At 41.7% G+C, this 21,330-nt stretch overlaps 1 protein-coding gene across 1 annotated transcript; it reads right to left on the reverse strand.

Moving 5' to 3' along the window:
* Nucleotides 1–3,370: 3,370 nt before the first annotated feature.
* Nucleotides 3,371–20,749, reverse strand: C15H9orf57 (chromosome 15 C9orf57 homolog). The gene is made up of 5 exons (XM_077966421.1): nt 20,738–20,749; nt 20,532–20,631; nt 15,498–15,626; nt 7,706–7,828; nt 3,371–3,738 (listed from the first exon to the last, which is right to left on the reverse strand). The coding sequence occupies exons 1-5, from the start codon at nt 20,747–20,749 to the stop codon at nt 3,614–3,616; spliced, it is 489 nt and encodes a 162-aa protein (XP_077822547.1). The 3' UTR covers nt 3,371–3,613.
* Nucleotides 20,750–21,330: the final 581 nt, after the last annotated feature.

The following is a 21,330-nucleotide window of genomic DNA, read 5'->3' on the forward strand; positions in this document are numbered from 1 at the left end:
GCCTGTGTTAACTTTGCGGGAGGAGAAATGCCACACCACCCATTGCATGACCAAGCCATTTCCCGAGGCTGCGGTAACAAATGACCACGTCTAAAGAAAGTAAAGTCATTAGCTTACAGTGCTGGAGGTCAGAAATCTGAAATGTGTCAGCAGGGCTGCATTCCCACTGGAAACTCTCAGGAAACTGCGCTTCCTTGCCTTTTCCAGCTTCTAGAGGCCGCCCAAATTCTTCGGCTGTGATACCCGCCCCGCCTCTTCAAAGTCAGCAGCATAGCACCTTCAAATCTGTGACCGCTGCCTCCATAAACACATCTCCTCTTTCTTGGGCTCTCTTCCATCCTTGTGATTATGTTGGGCCTACCCAAATAAGCCAGGATAATTACCTAATCTCAGATCTTTAAGTACATCCACAAACTTCCTTTTGTCAGGCTCCAGGGACTAGAATGTGGACACCTTTGGGGGACCATCATTCAGTCTACCACACCAAAGTTGTCAGTTATTTTTGTTTCCATGGTGACTGCTGGGTCAAACTGGCAGGTGGGTAAACTGCTTCTGTGATCGTCACTGCTCTGGAGGCTGGCATTTCTCCTCTGTTTTTCATCGATTATACAGAGCTGGGTGTGAAATTGACTCCATAGTCACGTGGACTGTTCTTTTTGATAAACACAAAAATGGACCCTTCTGTGTTATTTTAAAAAATTTTATTATTTTTTTTTTATTTTTTTGAGATAGAGTCTCACTCTGTCGCTGAGGCTGGAATGCAGTGGCACGATCTCGGCTCACTGCAAGCTCCACCTCCTGGGTTCAGGCCATTCTCCTGCCTCAGCCTCCTGAGTAGCTGGGACCACAGGCACGTGCCACCACGCCTGGCTATTTTTTTGTGTGTTTTTAGTAGAGACGGGGTTTCACCGTGTTAGCCAGGATGGTCTCGATCTCCTGACCTCGTGATCTGCCTGCCTCGGCCTCCCAAAGTGCTGGGATTACAGGCATGAGCCCCCACGCCCCAGTGACCCTTCTGGCCTTAAAGTTTGAAACATTTGTTTTATCTGAGTTCCTTCCTCAGGAAAGGACCTTCAGACCTCTGAAAAAGGGTATCAAAGAACTGAAACTCAGCAGATCACCAGGGTCCTGACAATGAGATGCCAGACCCCTCATTCATCATGACTGCTTATTTGCCCCTCCCTAGTTCCTGTTTTCTTACACGTCGTTACATTTCTTCCCTGCTATGTAAACCTTTCGTTTTAGTGGGTCAGGGAGATGGGTTTGAGACTGAGCTCTCATCTCCTCAGCTGCAGCACCCTGGTAAAGCCTTCTTCCTTGGCAATACTCGTCTCAGTGATTGGCTTTCTGTGTGTCCAGCAGCAGAACCTGGACCAAACATGGTGTTTTGGTAACAGGTGCACAATGGTCATTTAATCAGGACGTATCTTGGGCTGTGTTCAGCATCAAGTCTTATTTTTAATATAAGAAAACAAGAAGCCGGGCGCGGTGGCTCAAGCCTGTAATCCCAGCACTTTGGGAGGCCGAGACAGGTGGATCACGAGGTCAGGAGATCGAGACCATCCTGGCTAACACGGTGAAACCCCGTCTCTACTAAAAAAAATACAAAAAACTAGCCGGGCGAGGTGGCGGGCGCCTGTAGTCCCAGCTACTCGGGAGGCTGAGGCAGGAGAATGGCGTAAACCCGGGAGGCGGAGCTTGCAGTGAGCTGAGATCCGGCCACTGCACTCCAGCCTGGGCGACAGAGCGAGACTCCGTCTCAAAAAAAAAAAAAAGAAAACAAGAAAAAGGTCTTACTTGATGTTGAGTCATAAAATGTTAGAATTTGAGGAAATGTGAGAGATGGTGTGATCCAACAATGAGGTGTAGAGAGGCCGGCGGGACTTGCCGAGGTTAGCAGCTATAGTACTTAGTGAACCAAAAAGGTAGCACCTGCTCCCTAGTTCTCCTCTCAATACATCACCTGGATTGTGAATTAGGCTTGGGAAGCACTCTGGAGTTCGTGATGGAGTAAGTGATCTTGTCATTCCCCACCACCGTGATATTGAGTAAATAAGGTAACATTAAAAAAAAAAAAAAAAAGCCCAGCACGGTAGCTCATGCCTGTGACCCCAGCACTTTGGGAGGCCAAGGTGGGTGGATTCCCTGAGCCCAGGAGTTTAAGACCAGCCTGAACAACATGATGAAACCCTATCTCTACAAAAAATGCAAAAACTAGTGGGGGCATGGTTGTGCACACCTGTAGTCCCAGCTACTCGGGAGGCTGAGGTGCGAGGATCACTTGAGCCTTGAGAGCTTGAGGCTGCAGTGAGCTGTGATCGCACCACTACACTCCAGCTTGGGTGACAGAGCAAGACCCAATCTCAAAAAATAAAATAAGATTAAATTAAAAACCTAAGAGAAAGAAAAGTTAAATTTTCGTGAAATTCGCTGATCTAAGGTATCCACTCTTCATCAATGTGGCTATGGCAAAATATGACAGAATAAGGGGAACAGGATTTCAGTCTCAGGATGGAGACTTTTCTTCTCTTAGTCTCAGAGATATGGTCTAAGGAATATAGTTGAAACGGGCCTGAAGGGAAAAAATCTAGCTTTCTTGGACTTAAAACAAAATGCTTGTTTTTGATCCAAGTTTACAGAGAAGCATTTGTTGAGGGCTCACTGTGTGAATGTGGTCCTAAGTCCCGAGAAAAAGACAAGATTTTATTGACATTTATTATTTATTTTTTGAATTTTCAAACTTCTGAAAATACAGAGAAAGAGAGTTTTAAATGAAATTGTAAAATGCAGTACTCTTCCTGCTGCCAAAGTAGGGCATTGTAATAGAAGATGTAATGATCACAAAATGTGAAATGTAGTTCAAAGCACGTCCCTACTCCTTTTAAATTCCCTGTGGTTGGGAACTTACTGCTCTGCTGACCTTGAACGGCTTAATCTGCCAAAATTGAACAAGCCAAAGCATTTAGGCATGGTTAGGTGTGGAAAATTCAAAATTTGTATAAACTCTGAGGGAGATGGAAGAAATAAGGGCCAGCCCTACCGTAACCTGCCTCAGCCCTTTCCTGTTTGGGTTCATACTTTCCTCAGAGGCCTGGTTTGCTGATTTATGGCTTATTTTTTTTTTTCCTATAGTATATGTTAAATCAGTTTCTTCTATACCATAAACCACCCCAAAGGAGCAAGGCAGTTTGCTTTGGAAACCAAATGAATATTCTCAGGTCACTTGCCGTGTTGTGAAACATTTGTAACCATATTTTGTAGGATTTTATATGAGGAAATAAAAGTAGTTAGAGGTGACGTGTGCATAGTTTGACTTGGAGAATCATTAACATTTTCACTTCTTTGTAGCCTTGTGGTAGAAAGGTAAATTAAGCAGAAGGAGGAGAGGAGAGAAATGGTGTTGAAAGGGATATTTCTCAGATGAGTTGGAGGTGGTGGGGGAGGCATCGGGAATACTGAAAACCAAAGTCAATTTCAGACCAAAATTCCTTCCATCTACAAGGGTCTGAGGTTTCTGAAGCGGGCTAATTGACAGTAGCCATCATTTTGTGATAGCCAGGTCAGGCTTCGAGACTGATTGATCTGCCAAGCATTTTAGATATGGGCCACTGACTCAGAAATTACACAAAGGACGACGGCAGCAGTGAGTAGATACAAGTTCACGCCGTTTGATAGTTCTCTTGAAGCACTCTGTTATGTTCTTTGTGCAGCCTTTAACTGAATACCATTCAATGCCACCTGACAGAAAGAAAAGAGGTAAGGAAATTTCTTGGGAGGTGCAACCTATGTGGCCTCAGATGCTGCAGATAACTATTAGGTTAAAAAGAATACTAAGCAAAAACTTTAGTTTTATCAAGATACGAATCTAGCATGTCCACCATTAAGAATGGTTCATTTCATTATTTTACCTTTAAGAGCTCCAGACTATTGTAGTTGGGTACATTGCATACACAAGCTTTGAAACCGTAAAACAAAAAAGCTCTCAAATTCAGATTATAAAAGCCATGCAATTGCCATTGACTATGTAGAATTTCTGAAGTGCTAGCTGTTTTGAAGCTTCCTGATGATCATCCCTCAGTTTTACCCAGGTCGTTGAGTTTTTCAAAGGGCTGAATGTACAGAAGCATCCTTTAGATGTGTTAAGTGCCTCTCAGAAATGGAGGCGTATGTATAACCTCACTTAATTCCTTCCCCGATTAAAGAAGTAATGCATGTTCACTGTAGAAAATACAAAAAATGCACACAAGTACAAAATAAGTGACAGTAACATCCTGTAAGTCTACCACCCCAGCTTCAGTTGTAGGTAGGAGGACAAAAGGAGCAATTCCCCAAAGCAAAACGTGATGATTGGAAACTTGGACAAAACAGTGGTTTCTCAGCTGGGGATGATTTTGCTCTCCCTTTCCCAGGACATCAGGTAATACCCAGAGACATTGTTATTATCAGAACTGGTAGGGGCAGCAGGGTGGGGTCGCAGGTGCTCTTGGCATCTAGTGGGTAGAAGCTACGATGCTGCTGTGCATCCTACAGTACCACTGCAAAGAATTCACCTGCCCAAAATGTCAATAGTGCAAAAGTTGAGAAACCCTATTGATAAAACTATCAAAAGCATGAAGTTCAGTTGTTTGTTTTGCATCAGTGTAAATGGCAAAATTCCCAAATGAGGAAACTGCTCTTCCCAACATTGTAGTCATTCCAGGCCTTCGACCCATCAAGAACTATTGTTAGGCCGGGCGCGGTGGCTCACGCCTGTAATCCCAGCACTTTGGGAGGCCGAGGCGGGCGGATCACGAGGTCAGGAGATCGAGACCATCCTGGCTAACACGGTGAAACCCCGTCTCTACTAAAAATACAAAAAACTAGCCGGGCGTGGTGGCAGCGCCTGTAGTCCCAGCTACTCGGGAGGCTGAGGCAGGAGAATGGCGTGAACCCGGGAGGCGGAGCTTGCAGTGAGCTGAGATCGCGCCACTGCACTCCAGCCTGGGCGACAGAGCGAGACTCCGTCTCAAAAAAAAAAAAAAAAAAAAAAAAAAAGAACTATTGTTAATATTTTGTTGAATAAGCTTCCAGGCTCTTTCTTATACATAGAGTATTTTAATCCTAATTCTGGTGTCCGTCTGGCTAGATGACTCTGGCCACATTCAGGAAGAGAAGAGCCAACATCTCATGGGCCCAGGGGGTCTGGATATCTTTCCCATTCCATGAAGAACGGGCTGTGACTAGCAGACAGGAGAACTGACCTTAGAGAGGGGACCTAGACTAGAAAGACTGAACAGAACTCAAGTAACCCTCTTAATACCAAAACACCTTGCGATGTGACCCATGACTCTTATCCTCTCTCCAAACTAACTTTGATCGCCTCTAATTTTTGTTCTTTCCTTCCAATTCCACAGAAAAATTGTTTTGTGGATTTTTATTCATCGGTGGTATACTGACCGTACTTATTGGCAACTGAATTTTTTCCCACTCAATATGTGTTAGAGATTCTTCCATGTTAACAAAGGGATCTAGTTCATTCTGAGTGTTGCATAGCACTCAAAGGCCTGCATATAACACAGTTTAATGAATAGTTCCCTATAGATGAACATTTAGGTCATTTCTTTCTTTTTCTTTTTTTTTTTTTTTTCAGATGGCGTTCTCTTTTGTTGCCCAGGCTGGAGTGCAATGGCACCATCTTGGCTCACCGCAACCTCCGCCTCCCGTGTTCAAGCGATTCTCCTGCCTAAGCTCCCCGGGTAGCTGGGATTACAGCCACCACACCTGGCTAATTTTGTATTTTTAGTAGAGATGGGATTTCTCCATGTTGGTCAGACTGGTCTCAAACTCCCCACTTCAGGTGATGTGCCTGCCTCGGCCTCCCAAAGTGCTGGGATTACAGGCATGAGCCACCGCGCCTACACCGTTTAGGTCATTTATATTACTTTACTATTAAACGTAATGCTGCAATGATAACCTTGATACATGTGTTAAATATAAATATTTTTCTGCAGTAGATACCAAGAAATAGAATTGCTTTATCGAAGGCTGTGTTTATTTAAAATGTTAATGGAAATTCACAAATTGTCTAAAAAGATGCTGAACCAATCTAAGCTGTCATTGAAAATGCATGAGCATTCCCATTTCCCATACTGTCACTAACTCCTGATATAATAAAACTTTCATATCTTTTACCAATCTGATGGGTTAAAAATATTATATTGTTTTCATAATTTGCATTTCCTTGATTTTTACTAACAAGGTTGAGCAGGCTTTTATATTTGTAGGTTACTTATATTTATTCTTATGGGAATTGCCTTCATACTTCCTTTAATAAGGTATTTACTCTTGATTGTTGGGCTTTTTAAAATTGTTTTTGAAGTTTTTTATTCTGGATAAATATTAATTTTTTTCCCTGTTATCTATATTTCTTATATGTTTACCCAGTTAATTCCTTATCTTTTACATTTTGGAATTATCACACATTTTATAAATGTTAAAATCTTCATATATTCAAATGTATTCATTATTTCCTTTACAACTTTGGGGTTTAGGATTTTTTTTTTCTTTTTTTGACAGTGTCTTACTCTGTCACCCAGGCTGGAGTGCAGTGGTTCAATCTTGGCTCACTGTAACCTCTGCCTCCTGGGCTCAAGCAAGTTTCCTGCCTCAGCCTCCATGCTGAGTTACCGGGAAAACAGGTGCGAGCCACCATGCCCGACTAATTTTTTTTTTTTTTTTGTAGAGACAAGGCTTCTCCATGTTGCCCAGGTTGGTCTTGAACTCCTGAGGTCAAGCAGTCCACCCACCTCTGCCTTCTAAAGTGCTAGGATTATAGGCATGAGTCACTGTGCCGGGTCTGGATTTTGGATGTTAAAGAGCCTCCCTCCCTCCCTCCCTCCCCGCTCCCTCCCTCCCTCCCCCCTCCCTCCCTCCCTCCTTCACTCCCCCCTCCCTTCCTTCCTTCCTTCTTTCCTTCCTTCCTTCCTTCCTTCCTTCCTTCCTCTTTCTCTCTTTCTCTTCCTTCCTCTTTCTTTCTTTCTTTCTCTTCCTTTCTTTCTTTCTTTCTCTCTCTCTCTTTTTTTTTTTTTTTTTTTCAGGACATAGTCTCACTCCATTGTTCAGGCTACAGTTCTGTGGCGTGATCACAGCTCACTGTGGCCTCAAAGTCCTGGGCTCAGGTGATCCTCCCACCTAGCCTCCCCGGTAGCTGGGACTGCTACAGGTGTGCGCTACCATTCCTAGCTAACCTCCTTTCTTTCAAACTTAAAATCTTTCCCAGTATTTTCTTCTGATGTTTCATCATTTGGATTTTTATGTTTTAGAGAAGGCCAGCTTCATGGGCATGCAACTGGTGCACAGGGCCCAAGTTTAGAAGGGCTCTGAAAATTGTGTATTACTTTTTTGTGAGGACGTGAGTGGTGTGAATGAGACAGTATGTAGATTATTAGGAATGTGTGCTCTGGAGTCAAAGTACTCACATTTGAATCTTGTCTATAAGACTCATTAGCTGTGTAACCGTGCAAATTACTTAATCGTTCATGTCTGATATTTCTCATCTTTAAAATGGGGATAGTGACAAGATCCATCCAGCTCTTTTCATTGTTTTGTTGGTGTAATGTAGCCCTGGTAAAGACCTTAGTGTAGCATCTGGCATATGAAAGTTTGTTGTGATAAGCATTTTCCCTGTACTTATTTTAATTAAAATTTTTAAAGTGTCAAAACTTACCTTTAATGTGGACCACTTTTTTACAGTACTGAGCAGGTTTTGCCTGGCAGGTTCCCAAGTCTAAAAGACATCCATGGAAGGGGATTGCAAGATTGCATGCTCTGCAAATCACACCTCCAACATCTCCAAGTATAGGGGCAGAAAAATAAGGAGAAAGTAGTGATAGATATGAGAGAGAAAAAGAGGAAGGAAGAGAAATCAAAACAATAAAGTAATGATTTCTGACTTTATATATGTGTGTGTGTATACATATATATATATATATATATTTTTTTTTTTTTTTTTTTTTGAGACAGGGTTGTACTCCTGTTACCCAGGCTGGAGTGCAGTAGCGCAATCTCGGCTCACTGCAACCTCTGCTTCCCGGGCTCAAGTGAGTGATCCTCCCACTTAAGCCTCTCAGGTAACTGAGACTACAGGCACACACCCACCGTGTCCAGCTTTTTGTATGTTTAGTGGGGAGACGGGGTTTTGCTATGTTGCCCAGGCTGGTCCCTCTGCTTCAGCCTTCCAAAGTGCTGGGATTACAGGTGTGGGCCATTGTGCCCCAGGAAGTAAGCAATACTTTAAAAATTCTAAAACCTTACGTAAATTATCATTATTATTATTTTTGAGATGGAATTTCACTCTTGTTGCCCAGGCTAGAGAGCAATGGCGTGATCTCGGCTCACTGCAACCTCCACCTCCCGGGTTCAAGCGATTCTCCTGCCTCAACCTCCCGAGTAGCTGGGATTACAGGCGCGTGCCACCACGCCCAGCTAATTTTTTGTATTTTTAGTAGAGACGGGGTTTCACCATATTGGTCAGGCTGGTCTCAAACTCCTACCTCAGGTGATCTACCCGCCTCGGACTCCCAAAGTGCTGGGGTTACAGGTGTGAGCCACCACACCAGGCTAAAATTATTTTTTATTTTGAGAATTTAATGAGGGAAATTTCGAAGCATATACTATATTTATGAATTGGAAGCACCTTGAACTGTAGTAATCAGACAGGAGCCCATGTGGTCTAAACAACTCAGCTGGTTAAAATTCATTCAGTTCCTCAGTGCTTAATTAAATCACACCAAATTTATTTTACCAGAAAATTTAATTTCAGCTACATATTCACTGTTAGGGCTTAATTTCAGTGCCTAAGGTAGCACATTATATGTAGTCAGTTCTTCATGAATATTTATTGCTTCATTAATGTTTACATATTGGTTATCTTCCACACTCAAACTCAGTGGCTCGAAAATGTTATTCATCTTGTTTATGCAGAAATAGCCCAGAGATTCTTGAACTGGTCAATATTGATAAGGTTGGAAGACATTATCTAGAAGATTGTTTTCCAAATGCTACTGTGCATCAGATTTATTTAAGCAGATTAAATAAACACACAGATTCCCAGAGCCCCCCAAAACCTGAATTAGAATCTATGAAAGGTGGGGCTTGATAATTTGTATTTTAGATATGGAGAAATAGCTGAGGGGCTATGATTTAGCTCTCAACATCTAGACCAATGCTTGTGAATCTATGATTCTTCCAATTCAGGGATCTTTCTTTTTTTTAGAGACAGAGTCTCGCTCTTTTGCCCAGGCTGGAGTGCAGTGGTGCGATCTCGTTCGTCTCACTGCAACCTCTGTTCAAGCAATTCTCCTGCCTCAGCCTCCCAAGTAGCTGGGACTACAGGCACCTGCCACCACACCCAGCTAATTTTTTGTATTTTAGTAGAAATGGGGTCTCACTGTGTTGCCCAGGCTGGTCTCGAACTCCTGAGCTCAGGCAATCCACCCACCTCAGCCTCCTAAAGTGTTAGGATTACAAGCGAGAGCCATTGCGCCTGGCCTTAGGGATCTTTCTTTCAGAAGCAGGGAGCTTTGGCCAGTGATAGAGAACTGATCACCATTAAAAACAGCTCAGATTGTTAAAAGATTCTTTTGAAATTGAGCCAGAATTTCTCTGAGTGCTCACAGTTTCCATCTTCCACTATATAATGACCACTGCCATGTCACTCCTGTTCACTGATGGCCCCAAAGAAGGATTTACCAGATGTTTTCTGCAATGTGTTTTATATCTCCCTCTGCCATGTTGGGAGATAGAGGAGAACATTTTTAATAGAAAACAGTCTGGCTGATGAGGCTAATTAACCTTTGTTGATGATTTTCCCCAGGCTCAACCTTTAGATGTAAAGACATTTGGGAAATTTCACATTGGTTCTGCCACTAAGCATGACAGACTTTCCATTCAAAATCAATGATCAATCAACATTTTTTTTTTTTTTTGAGACGGAGTCTTGCTCTGTCGCCCAGGCTGGAGTGCAGTGGCCGGATCTCAGCTCACTGCAAGCTCCGCCTCCCGAGTTCACGCCATTCTCCTGCCTCAGCCTCCCAAGTAGCTGGGACTACAGGCGCCTGCCACCTCACCTGGCTAGTTTTCTGTATTTTTTTAGTAGAGACGGGGTTTCACTGTGTTATCTAGGATGGTCTCGATCTCCTGACCTTGTGATCCACCCGTCTCGGCCTCCCAAAGTGCTGGGATTACAGGCTTGAGCCACCGCGCCCGGCCTTTTTTTTTGAAACAGAGTTTTGCTCTTGTTGCCCAGGCTGGAGTACAATGGCATGATCTTGGCTCACCGCAACCTGTGCCTCCCGGGTTCAAACAATTCTCCTGCCTCAGCCTCCCGAGTAGCTAGGATTACAGGCATGCACCACCATGCCCAGCTAATTTTGTATTTTTAGTAGAGATGGCGTTTCTCCACGTTGGTCAGGCTGGTCTTGAACTCCCGACCTCAGATCTGATCCACCTGCCTCGGCCTCCCAAAGTGCTGGGATTACAGGCATGAGCCACTGCGCCTGGCCAATCAATAAACATTTTTAAAGAATGGAGCTTATACATAACAAGGACTCTACTAAGCCATTTACATTCATAAGCCCAATTATTTCCCAAAGTATACATTTCAGGTAGGTATTATAGATGTCTGCATTTCACATAAAAGAAAACTTAGGCTTTAATACCTTGGGTAAGTGGGAGAGAGAGTGAAAAATAGTCTGTTGGAATCTAAGTCCCTATTCTCAGCAAGCACACTACCTCCTTGGAGCTCCCTACCTTTTGCATATCCCAAACTTTCTGGTCACCCTCTTCATACTGGAGGTCTTGGCTCTTCTTGGATCAGGATCAATTGCCTGCCTGGAATACTAGGCTTGCTGTTTCTTCAGGTCATCCTGGAGTAAGTTTTCCTCCTGAATTTATGATCACTCAATCTCAAAACTTGCCCTTAGATACTCATCACGTTACTCAGACTTTTGGTGCAAGAGGCCCCCTGAGGCGGAGAGCTCATATGATATCGGATCAGTGTCCTTCTTGCCCAAGGCCCCTGGACTGTTTTCCTTGGTGAGATCTGTTGCAGTTTCTCTCTCCTCCTCTCAGACGGTCTCTCTTTCTGATTCCACACCCAACAACCATAGCCTTCTCCTTCCTGAAACCTTGACCCTGACATGCTTCACTATGGCTGAAGATGATGCCTTAACTTCTAGGCCTTTTTGCTGTCATTGTTCAGTTTTCTGTTTACTTACAAATATGTTCCTGGATCCCATTTTCTTTCTTCCAGTCTCTTTTGGTTTGAACATTTACTGTTGATTTTATTAACATATCTACTACATAATATATTCCAATTTGGCAACTAAGTTTAATGCTTCAGGTTAAATGTAAAATGAATATTTCCTTAAGTGTTTAATTCTGAAGTGTGCTATTCTCTTTATTACTTTATTAGCTGACAAAGATCTATTATATACATAATTATTTAAATGCATACTGTAATTCATATATATGTGTATGTGTGTGTGTATATGTATGTTGAGGGGGTGGTGGGGAGGAGATGGAGCCTCACTCTGTTGCCCAGGCTGGACTACAGTGGCGCAATTTCTGCTCTCTGAAACCTCTGCCTCATGGGTTCAAGAGATTCTCCTGTCCCAGCCTCCTGAGTAGCCAGGATTACAGGCGCATGCCACCATTCCTGGCTAATTTTTGTATTTTTTAGTAGAGATGGGGTTTCACCATGTTGGCCAGGCTGGTCTTGAACTCCTGACCTCAGGTGATCCACTCCCCTTGGCCCTCCCAAAGTGTTGAGATTACAGACATAAGCCACTGCACCCGGCCTATAATTCATATATACATATATTTAAACTTATAAATCATGATGATGTGATCCTTTAAAATAACCACCCCTTACTTCATGGGCAGTCCTGCAAACCAGGTAAGTACCAACAACAAAATTTCTCTTTATGCTGAATTTTCTTCTTTTGCCCATACCTCTTTCTTGTGTCCAGCAAAATTAATGCAACCCCTGAATTATTTTCTCATGACACCCAAGACACAAGATGTTTTCTTATGATTTTTCATCTATACATATGCTTCCTTCCACATTCTTTATAGGAGAACAGTATGAGGACTTCAAATGCAGCAGAGACCTAAGCTGTACAATTTGAATTTCTTGCTGCCCTCTCTGCAAGGGGTAATCAGAACTCTATGGTGCACTGTATTTAGTAATGAGGGTAGTGTGGGAAGCAGAGGCCAGAGACTTGTGTTCCAGATGTGGTGTGTTTAACTTGCATAGAGTTTTCAAAAATTGTGTTAGTTGTCAACATTTAAAAATCGGGAGAGTTCTCCTAAGAATCTGAGATTCTGGCTTCTCCTGAAGAATCAGGAGATTTGGCAATCTTGGGCTCTGCTTTCTCTGTGGCAGCAAACATCTGCAGCTGCATACCAGCTGCCCTTCCTTAGAAGAGCTTTTCCTCTTGTGTAGCTAGCTGGCTTCCCTCATTTATATTAGGTGGCCAGAAACTTTATGAATGTGAGTTGGTGACCCCAGTATTTGATATCAAGTCTCCAAGTCTCAATACACATGCTCCTCCCCTTATGATGGAGTTACGTCCAGATACACTTGAAAATATCTTTTTTTTTTTTTTTTTTTTTTTTTGAGACGGAGTCTCGCACTGTCGCTCAGGCTGGAGTGCAGTGATGTGATCTTGGTTCACTGCAAGCTCCGCCGCCCGGGTTCATGCCATTCTCCTGCCTCAGCCTCCCGAGTAGCTGGGACTACAGGTGCCTGCCACAATGCCGGTTTTTTTTTTTTCTTTTTTTTTCTTTTTTTTTTTTTTGTATTTTTAGTAGAGATGGGGTTTCATTGTGTTAGCCAGGATGGTCTCGATCTCCTGACCTCGTGATCCGCCTGCCTTGGCCTCCCAAAGTGCTGGGATTACAGGCGTGAGCCGCCGTGCCCGGCCTTGAAAATATCTTGTCAAAAATGCATTTAATACACCTAACCTGCCAAATGTCACAGCCCACCTTAAACATGCCACTTAAATTAGTACACACTTGGGCAAAATCATCGAACAAGAAGCCTATTTTATAATAAAGTGTTGAATATCTCATTTAATTTATTGAATACTGTACTGAAAGTGAAAAGCGGAATGATTGTATAGGCACTCGAAGTATGATTTCTATTGAAGGCATATCACTTTTGCACCATCGTAAAGCTGAAAAACTGTAAGTGTGGAACCATCATAAGTCATATTGGAATTGTATTTATTGCTGGGATGCCCTGTAGATTCTTCCTACTGGTGTGGTCTCCAGACAACAGCATCAGCATCACGTGAGAGCTTGTTGGAAATGCAGAAGCTCAGGCCTCACCTCGGACCTACTGCATCAGACTCACTTTAACAAGATCCCAGGTGACTCGTACGCACGTTAAATTTGTAAAGCACTGGTGTAGAAGCCACCTTATCGTCCTCCTTCCTCTGCCACCCTCTCACTCTAAGAGACTGCTCTGTTAACTTCTGGGCGCCATGTAGAGCATCTGTGTTCATTACCATCTCACCACCTCATTGAGGGAGAATTCCCATAATGGCACTTGCACATGTCTGTTACCATTGTGAACATCTACCTAGTTTGAAAGGCCTTAAGAATTCTCTAAAAGGAATTTGAAAACTCCCTGTTATCTCCTTATGTGGTTCCTCTCTCTATGGAGGAATGTGAGAATTGGTGGAAAAAAGCACTTATAAAAGGGAAAGTGCTAGCAGGCCCCTATCTACACTTCTTTTGTTATGATTAATTCACTTACTTTGCCCCACTTATAAGGGCTTCTGGACCAGTTTGGTTAGTTCTAGCTTAGTGATATTAATAGCAATGTGTGGTCCGCCACCTCTCAGCTCAATTTTCTCACCTATAAAATGAGAAATAACAGCACCTAACTTAAAAGAGCATGAGAATTAAATGAATTATTAATAATACTAATGAAATGTTTAGAACAGAACCTGAATTTATAAGTGCTCAATAAATGTGAGCTCTTATTATTAATCGAGGGCTTACTCAGGCCATGTTATAAGCGCCCAGAGATTGAACCCAGAGGTTAGCAGGCAGAGTCTGTTAGAGTCAGAAGGTGGTTACCAAGAGTACGTTTAGAGGAAAGAGCAAGAGAAGGTGGCTTCTACGGCAGTACTTTTCAGATTCCCTTATTTAAGGTCACTCTCCACTTAGTCATATGGCAATTCTACAATTTCTTAATCATTTTCTTTTCTTTTAACTTATGCTTTCCTAACGACTTACCACCTAAGAGGCAGAATAAGATCACACCAGCAAAGACAATCCTTCTCATTCTGATTTCCAAGGCGAAAAGGAGATGAAAGGAAAGACACGTCCCACTGTTAAATCTTTTCTGGGGAAGCAATAAAGTTACACATTTATGTTAGCTATTTTAAAAAGGGAAAGGACTGGTTAAGTTTTATTAATTTCATTAAAACAATATAAATAAGTTTATTTTGTGAAGGAGGAAAAATAAGGTACCTGTCTTTATAAAAAATTCACCATATGGCTGGGCGCAGTGGCTCACGCTTGTAATCCCAACCCTTTGGGAGGCCAAGGTGGGTGGATCGCCTGAGGTAGGGGGTTCAAGACCAGCCTGTCCAACATGGTGAAACCCTGTCTCTACTAAAAATACAAAAATTAGCCAGGTGTGGTGGTGGATGCCTGTAATCCCAGCTACTTGGGAGGTTGAGGCACAAGAATCGCTTGAACCCAGGATGCGAAGGTTGCAGTGAGCTGAGATCAGGCCACTGCGTTCCAGCCTGGGTGACAGAGTGAGACTGTTAGAAAAAAAAAAAAAAAGAAAGTCATAAAACTTCTAGTTCCAGAACATTTTAAGTTATCTTATTACCAAATATCACCTTCTCTCCTCACTTTTTCCTCAGAATTATAATGGTTTTATACAAAAATATGAAGTGAAATAGATGGTGTTTCTAGAATAATATCCTGTTAGAAATCCTTTTAACTATTGGCCAAAAGGAAAATACACATATTCATGCTTCTTTATGAATTATTATTATTATTATTGAGATGTACTCTCACTCTGTTGCCAGACTAGAGTGCAATGGCGTGATCACGGCTCACTGCAACTTTGGCCTCCCAGGTTCAAGCGATTCTCCTGCCTCAGCCTCCCAGTAGCTGGGGATTACAGGAGCGTGCCACAACACCCGGCTTATTTTTGTATTTCTAGTGGAGACGGGGTTTCACCATGTTGGCCAGGATGGTCTTGATCTCCTGACCTCGTGATCTGCCCACCGTGGCCTCCCAAAGTGCTGGGATTACAGGTGTGAGCCACCATGCCCGGACTATGAATTATTAATAATACTTTCACTGCAAAAGACCATATTTATGAGGGAAAAGCATGTGATAGTTAATGATAGTTAATACTTATTAAAATGAAGGGAAGAAATTGTAAGATTGGGTAAAGTATAATATTTCAGTTATTTATGACCTACCTATCTTTTTCATTAAGGTATTATGGAAATTCTCCTGGGTCTGAACTTCCTTAAAAGGATGAAAACGAGTACGAGTACGATTTCTGATGTAATGAAGTCTGTTACAACGGAAAGCAACACTCTGATCCACTAGATTCCAAACGGTTTAAACAGTAAAAATTGACCGAGTAATGCAAGTATTTTTTCACTTGAACACTCTGATCTGTTTGGAACTTAATTTCCTTACTCATGAAATTAATATAATAAGACTAAGTTGGTCAGTAGTTAAACTAACTGTAAATTTGGCTAAAGATTCCTAAGTTCACTATGCAAATATTAGGTAATTCAAAAATAGACAACCTTGTGGGCATACTATCTATTTATTACGTGAAATACTTGGTCTTGATTTTTTAAAAAATACCATATAGTCTTTAAAGCAGAACTTAGTGCATTCAGAAAGCAATTTGAATTTTAAAAAAAGTTTATTTCCAAATTAATATATAGTTCCAAATTAATATACATTATTTTTGAAAAAAAATGAAAGTATTAAGAATGTTAAAATCCCCTTTGACCATGTTCCCGTCAAACCCAGTGTCTCCTCCAAATGTAACCACATCATCAATGTGTTGGGTATCTTTTTTTTTTTTTTTAAGTCATTTCCTAAAGTTTATTCAAGAGCACTTTTTCTTCTGTGCATTTTCATCATAACACTTATAACATAGGATTATGTATAGTAATACTTTCTCTTTTACTTTTGGAAAAATAATATAATACTCTTTGTATTATTCCCCCCTTATATTTCATTCAAAAATGTGTTTAAAATCTTCCTATGTCAGTCTTTCAAACTTTCATTATTTTTTATTGCTATATAATATTTTCTGGTATGGATACATCATATTTATCCACTTCCTGGTTGATGAGCACAGACATTCTCTTTTTAAAAATGACGAACAATGCTGTAATGTGTGTATATGGACGTGGGCACATATGCAAATTGTTTCTCTAAGACGGATCCTGAAAATTGGGATTGCTTGTCCCAAGGCCTATCAAATTGCCCCTGAAAGTAGCTATAGAAATTTTGCCATTCACTGGCCGGGCACGGTGGCTCACGCCTGTAATCCCAGCACTTTGGGAGGCCGGGGCAGGCAGATCACGAGCTCAGGAGTTCAAGACCAGCCTGGCTAACACGGTGATACCCCCTCTCTACTAAAAATACAAAAAAATTAGCCGGCGTGGTGACCGGCGCCTGTAATCCCAGCTACTCGGGAGGCTGAGGCAGGAGAATCACTTGAAACCGGAAGGCAGACGTTGCAGTGAGCCGAGATTGCGTCACTGCCCTCCAGCCGGGGAAGCAAGAGCAAAACCCCGTCTCAAAAAAAGAGAAAATTTTCCACCCACCAGCAGAGTGTGAATACTTCCCCCCCATGTCCTCATTAACATTGAATCAAAGATTTTTAAAATAATGGTTATTAATAGCGAAAAGTCTCAATTAACATTATCTTTTGCCTAGCAAGTTGCAGAGATGAAGAAATAGATGCATTATTGACAAAGGGTGTTCTCAAATACTCACTTTTAGTCGAAGGGTGGAGAAATGTAAATGAGTGTGTGTGTGTATGTGTGTGTATTAATACATGTTAGTACCTATACTCAAATATACGTACATACCTACATAATTTATATCACCCCATAGCTATAGCTTTGTAGCCTGTTCTTTTTAAAACTTAACTTCATATTTTGAGTACTTATTTTGTCATTAAATATTTTTCTTTTCTGAGACGGAGTTTCGCTCTTGTTGCCCAGGCTGGAGTGCAATGGTGCGACCTCGGCTCACCGCAACCTCTGCCTCCTGGGTTAAAGCGATTCTCCTGCCACCGCTCCCGGCCAAGAACATATTTTTAAAGCTCCTGTAATATTCAACCATATAGAGTTACTATAATTTATTTAATCATCCCCTCATGTTTGGGGATCTTTTATTATAATTTTATTTGTGTTTCAAATTTTCTTTAGGGTCAGTTCATAGAAATGAAATTATCAGAACAAAAACATAAACCTTTTCTATAAGTTGGCCGGGTGCAGTGGCTCACGCCTGTAATCCCAGCACTTTGGGAGGCTGAGGCAGGCGGGTCACCTGAGGTCGGGAGTTCGAGACCAGCCTGACCAACATGGAGAAACCCCATCTTTACTAAAAATAAAAAATTAGCTGGGCGTGGTGGTGCATGCCTGTAATCCCAGCTACTCAGGAGGCTGAGGCAGGAGAACTGCTTGAACCCGGGAGGTAGGGGTTGCGGTGAGCTGAGGTCACGCCATTGCACTACAGCCTGGGCAATGAGAGTGAAACTCCATCTCAAAACAAAACAAAACCCTTTTATATAAGCCTTTTGATACACATTGGAAAATAGTTCTCCAGAAAGATAATAGCAATTTAGAGCTACAGTGTGGCATATTCATCTTCAAATTCATGACTAGACCATAATAACCCCTCAATTAATTCTACTTTTGCTTCCATTCCTTCTTGAGATTTTCCTCTTGTTTAAATGTCTTCATTACAAGTTTTTCTTTGGCTCTAATGTCCCACTATTAAAAATTTATTTTCTTGAATGAAGGTGACATTATCTGATTAGTCGATCAGTAAACATAATTAATGTTCATACAAATATAAAGTCGTAGGTATTAATGAGGATGATATTTTTCGTGGTATATATTATCTGTTTTTCCTTTCCTTTAGTGAAAATTGTTTTTCTGACACCTCCTAATTGATATCTGTAGGAAATAGGTTTTGGTAAAAACAAAGAAATCAATATGGAATATGGATCCCTGAAAGTGGCCACTGGTGTCTTGGAGTTGTGGGTGGGCATTTTCATCTGAGATGCTCTAGCAAAGCTACCTGGATACAAAATAGTAATACTCAAGTCAATAGCAGTATTTACTGTATGATTCCATTGAATGTATGAAGTTCAAGAAAGGTGACACTTGTGTGTCGTGATTAAAGATGGAGTAGTGGTTATCTCTGAGCAGGAGGACTGACATGAGAAGGGGCATGAGAAAGCCTTCTAGGCTGATGAAAACGTCTTATATTTGATCTGGGAGGTGAGCATATGTGTTTTTGCAAATATAAAGTGTTATTGAGCTGCATGCACATCTTAGATTTGGACATTTAACAGAGTAATACCTTCAGGGGTGTATTTGTTTTCATTTCCCTCCTCTTTAGTGATAAATCAGTGGAAAAATATTGCAAGCATCTCTGTATGAGTTAGGAATTTACTGAATGGTGTTAAGCACAGGAGTGACATTTATTTAAAAAAAATTTATTCTCTGTCTGCTATGATCCAGACAGGCTGATTTCTTTCTTTCGTTTCTTTCCTTTCCTTTTCTTTCCTTTTCTTTCTCTTTTTCTTTTTCTTTCTTTCTTTCTTTCTTTCTTTCTTTCTTTCTTTCTTTCTTTCTTTCTTTCTTTCTTTTTCTTTCTTTCTTCCTTTCCTTTCCTTTTCTTTCCCTTTCTTTCTTTTCTTTTCTCCTTCCTTCCTTCCCTTCCTCCCTCCCTCCCTTCCTCCTTCCTTCCTTTCTCTCTCTCTTTCTTTCTCTTTCTTTCTTTCTTTCTTTCTTTCTTTCTTTCTTTCTTTCTTTCTTTCTTTCTTTCTTTCTTTCTTCCTTTCTTTCTGTCTCTCTCTCTCTCTCTCTCTCTCTCTCTCTCTCTCTCTTTCTTTCTTAGATGCAGTTTCACTCTTGTTGCCCAGGCTGTAGTGCAGTGGCATGATCTCAGCCCACCGCAACCTCTGCCTCATGGGTTTAAGCGATTCTCCTGCCTCAGCCTCCCAAGTAGCTGGGATTACAGGCATGCGCTACCATGCCTGGCTAATTTTGTATTTTTAGTAGAGACGGGGTTTCACTAGGCTGATCTCAAACTCCTGACCTCAAGTGATCTACTCACTTCAGCCTCCTAAAGTGCTGGGATTACAGGCATGAACCGCCGCGCCCAGCCGGTTTCATTTTTTTTTTTTTTAAGAAAATAGTCCTGCTAGAAGAGTGAATGTTAGGTTGGCAAAGATGAAAAAGGATGCAGGGAAAAAGGTAGGTGATGCATGAAGGGATGGCAAGGAGGAAACAGGTGAGAGGAATGCTGAGGGCTCAATGTTCAACATCTTAACTCTACTGGTCTGTGTTTGAGGGAAAAACTTAGTCTTAATCTTCTCTACCTCTAGTACTCCACTTAACACCCTTTAAAGGAATGATCTTTTTATATTCTCTCTCATCAGACCGTTAGTTCCCTGAGTGAAGACATGCTATCTTGGTATCTCCAGCTTCCAACCGGGTGCTTGGCACAGAATAGGGGTTTGGTAAATGTTTTCCAAATGAATGGGATATGTTTGATGGGAAGAAGATAAGGTGAAGGAATTCCTGGGTAGTATGGAGATGAGAATCTGTGAGAAGGATAAGTGACACTGGGTGACAAGGACGGATGTGAGGTTGGATGGGGTGCCCTTGGGCTGGTGCGGGCTTTGGTTCCAAGTGGTGTTTAAGACCTGAAGGGATGAGCTGGCTTCAGTTTTTTCTAAAGATTGCTGAATTGTTTTGCTGCCTCTTAAGACGCTTCTCTTTTGGCGGTAGGAAGAAAGAATTAGCTGGTGTCTAGGATGTAACCTTCCCAGTGAAATCCTAGAATCCAAGTCAGTGAGGAGTTCAGAGTCAAATTTAAAGTTGGACAGACTGGGGCAACTTGAGAGAGTCTCTCCAGGCAAAGCAGGACACAGCTGTCTGCTTTCCTGGGTGGTCACCTTTGTGGTAACACAAAGAACCCTTGTGATCTTAACTTACTCCATCATCCTGGGCTTCAGTGTACTCATTTCTATAATGAAGGTACTGGAATATAGTATTCTGTGGTTCCACTAACTCATAAGGAAGGCAGCTCTTTCTGTTTTATTCCACCAGTTTTTAGTGAGCAGAATGAGATAGTCTAAAATCACAGTGTAGGTAAGAACTCCTTCGTAGCGAGAAATGTCATTTTTAGTCAACAAACTTTAAGTTCTCATTCACAAGTCAGAGTGTATTTGCAGATACATGTACTGGTGCCTGTCGCAGTGGACACACAGATGCACGCATTGCAGAACACCACCAGTGAGTCACATTTTGGATACTTGCCCCAGTATTCTGGTAGATACTGTGATGACAAAAAACATGAAGAACATAATTTGAATTTTGTGCTGGGGATGGTAAAAGCAGACTTCAAAAGCACTGTAATACTTATTGCAAGAGGAGCGACTTACCTGTGGAGTCATTGTCATCCTAGTCTCTGTTGATTAATCATGAATTATATTGCTTTAAAGCTGGAAAACATTGCCAGCAACCAACTTGCATCTAGACCTGGCAAATTCTTTTATTTTCCAGTTTTGGTGTAAAGGTCTACCATGTCTTATGACTTTAATTTGTCTAGCTTAGATAGAAGTCCCCAATTTATCATTTCTCATTCCGAACCTTCGAGATGTTTTGAATTTAAAAATGTTGCATTGACAGGTAAGTTTGGAAACAAGCTATATATGATATTCTCTAATGAAAAACTTAAATGTGCTTTGGAATATTAAAAAATTCTGAGAATTACTGAGGTAAAGAAACTTTGTTTAAACCTGATCTGCCTTTCCTGAATTTACTTGAACAGCTGGGGTTTTTTTTCCCCTTCAACCTCCCCCTCTCCCTCTTTTTTTTTGAGACGGAGTCTTGCTCTGTGGCCCAGGCTGGAGTGTAGTGACACAGTCTGGGCTCACTGCAGCCTCTGCCTCCCAGGTTCAAGTGATTCTTGTGCCTCAGCCTCCTGAGTAGCTGGGATTACAGGAGTGCACCACCACCCCCGGCTAATTTTTGT

Source organism: Macaca mulatta, chromosome 15 (assembly GCF_049350105.2).
Source record: "Macaca mulatta isolate MMU2019108-1 chromosome 15, T2T-MMU8v2.0, whole genome shotgun sequence".
In the NCBI taxonomy this organism is placed as follows: Eukaryota; Metazoa; Chordata; class Mammalia; order Primates; family Cercopithecidae; genus Macaca; species Macaca mulatta.

Excerpts from the sequence above, each read along its gene's own strand:
- C15H9orf57 (XM_077966421.1), bottom strand. Across the intron at positions 15,627-20,531 it reads TGCGACAGGCACCAGTACAT|TGGATCAGAGTGTTGCTTTC; the intron begins GTATCTGCAAAT and ends TTTGGAATCTAG. Across the intron at positions 3,739-7,705 it reads AAAAGTGGTCCACATTAAAG|GTGGCATTGAATGGTATTCA; the intron begins GTAAGTTTTGAC and ends TCTTTCTGTCAG.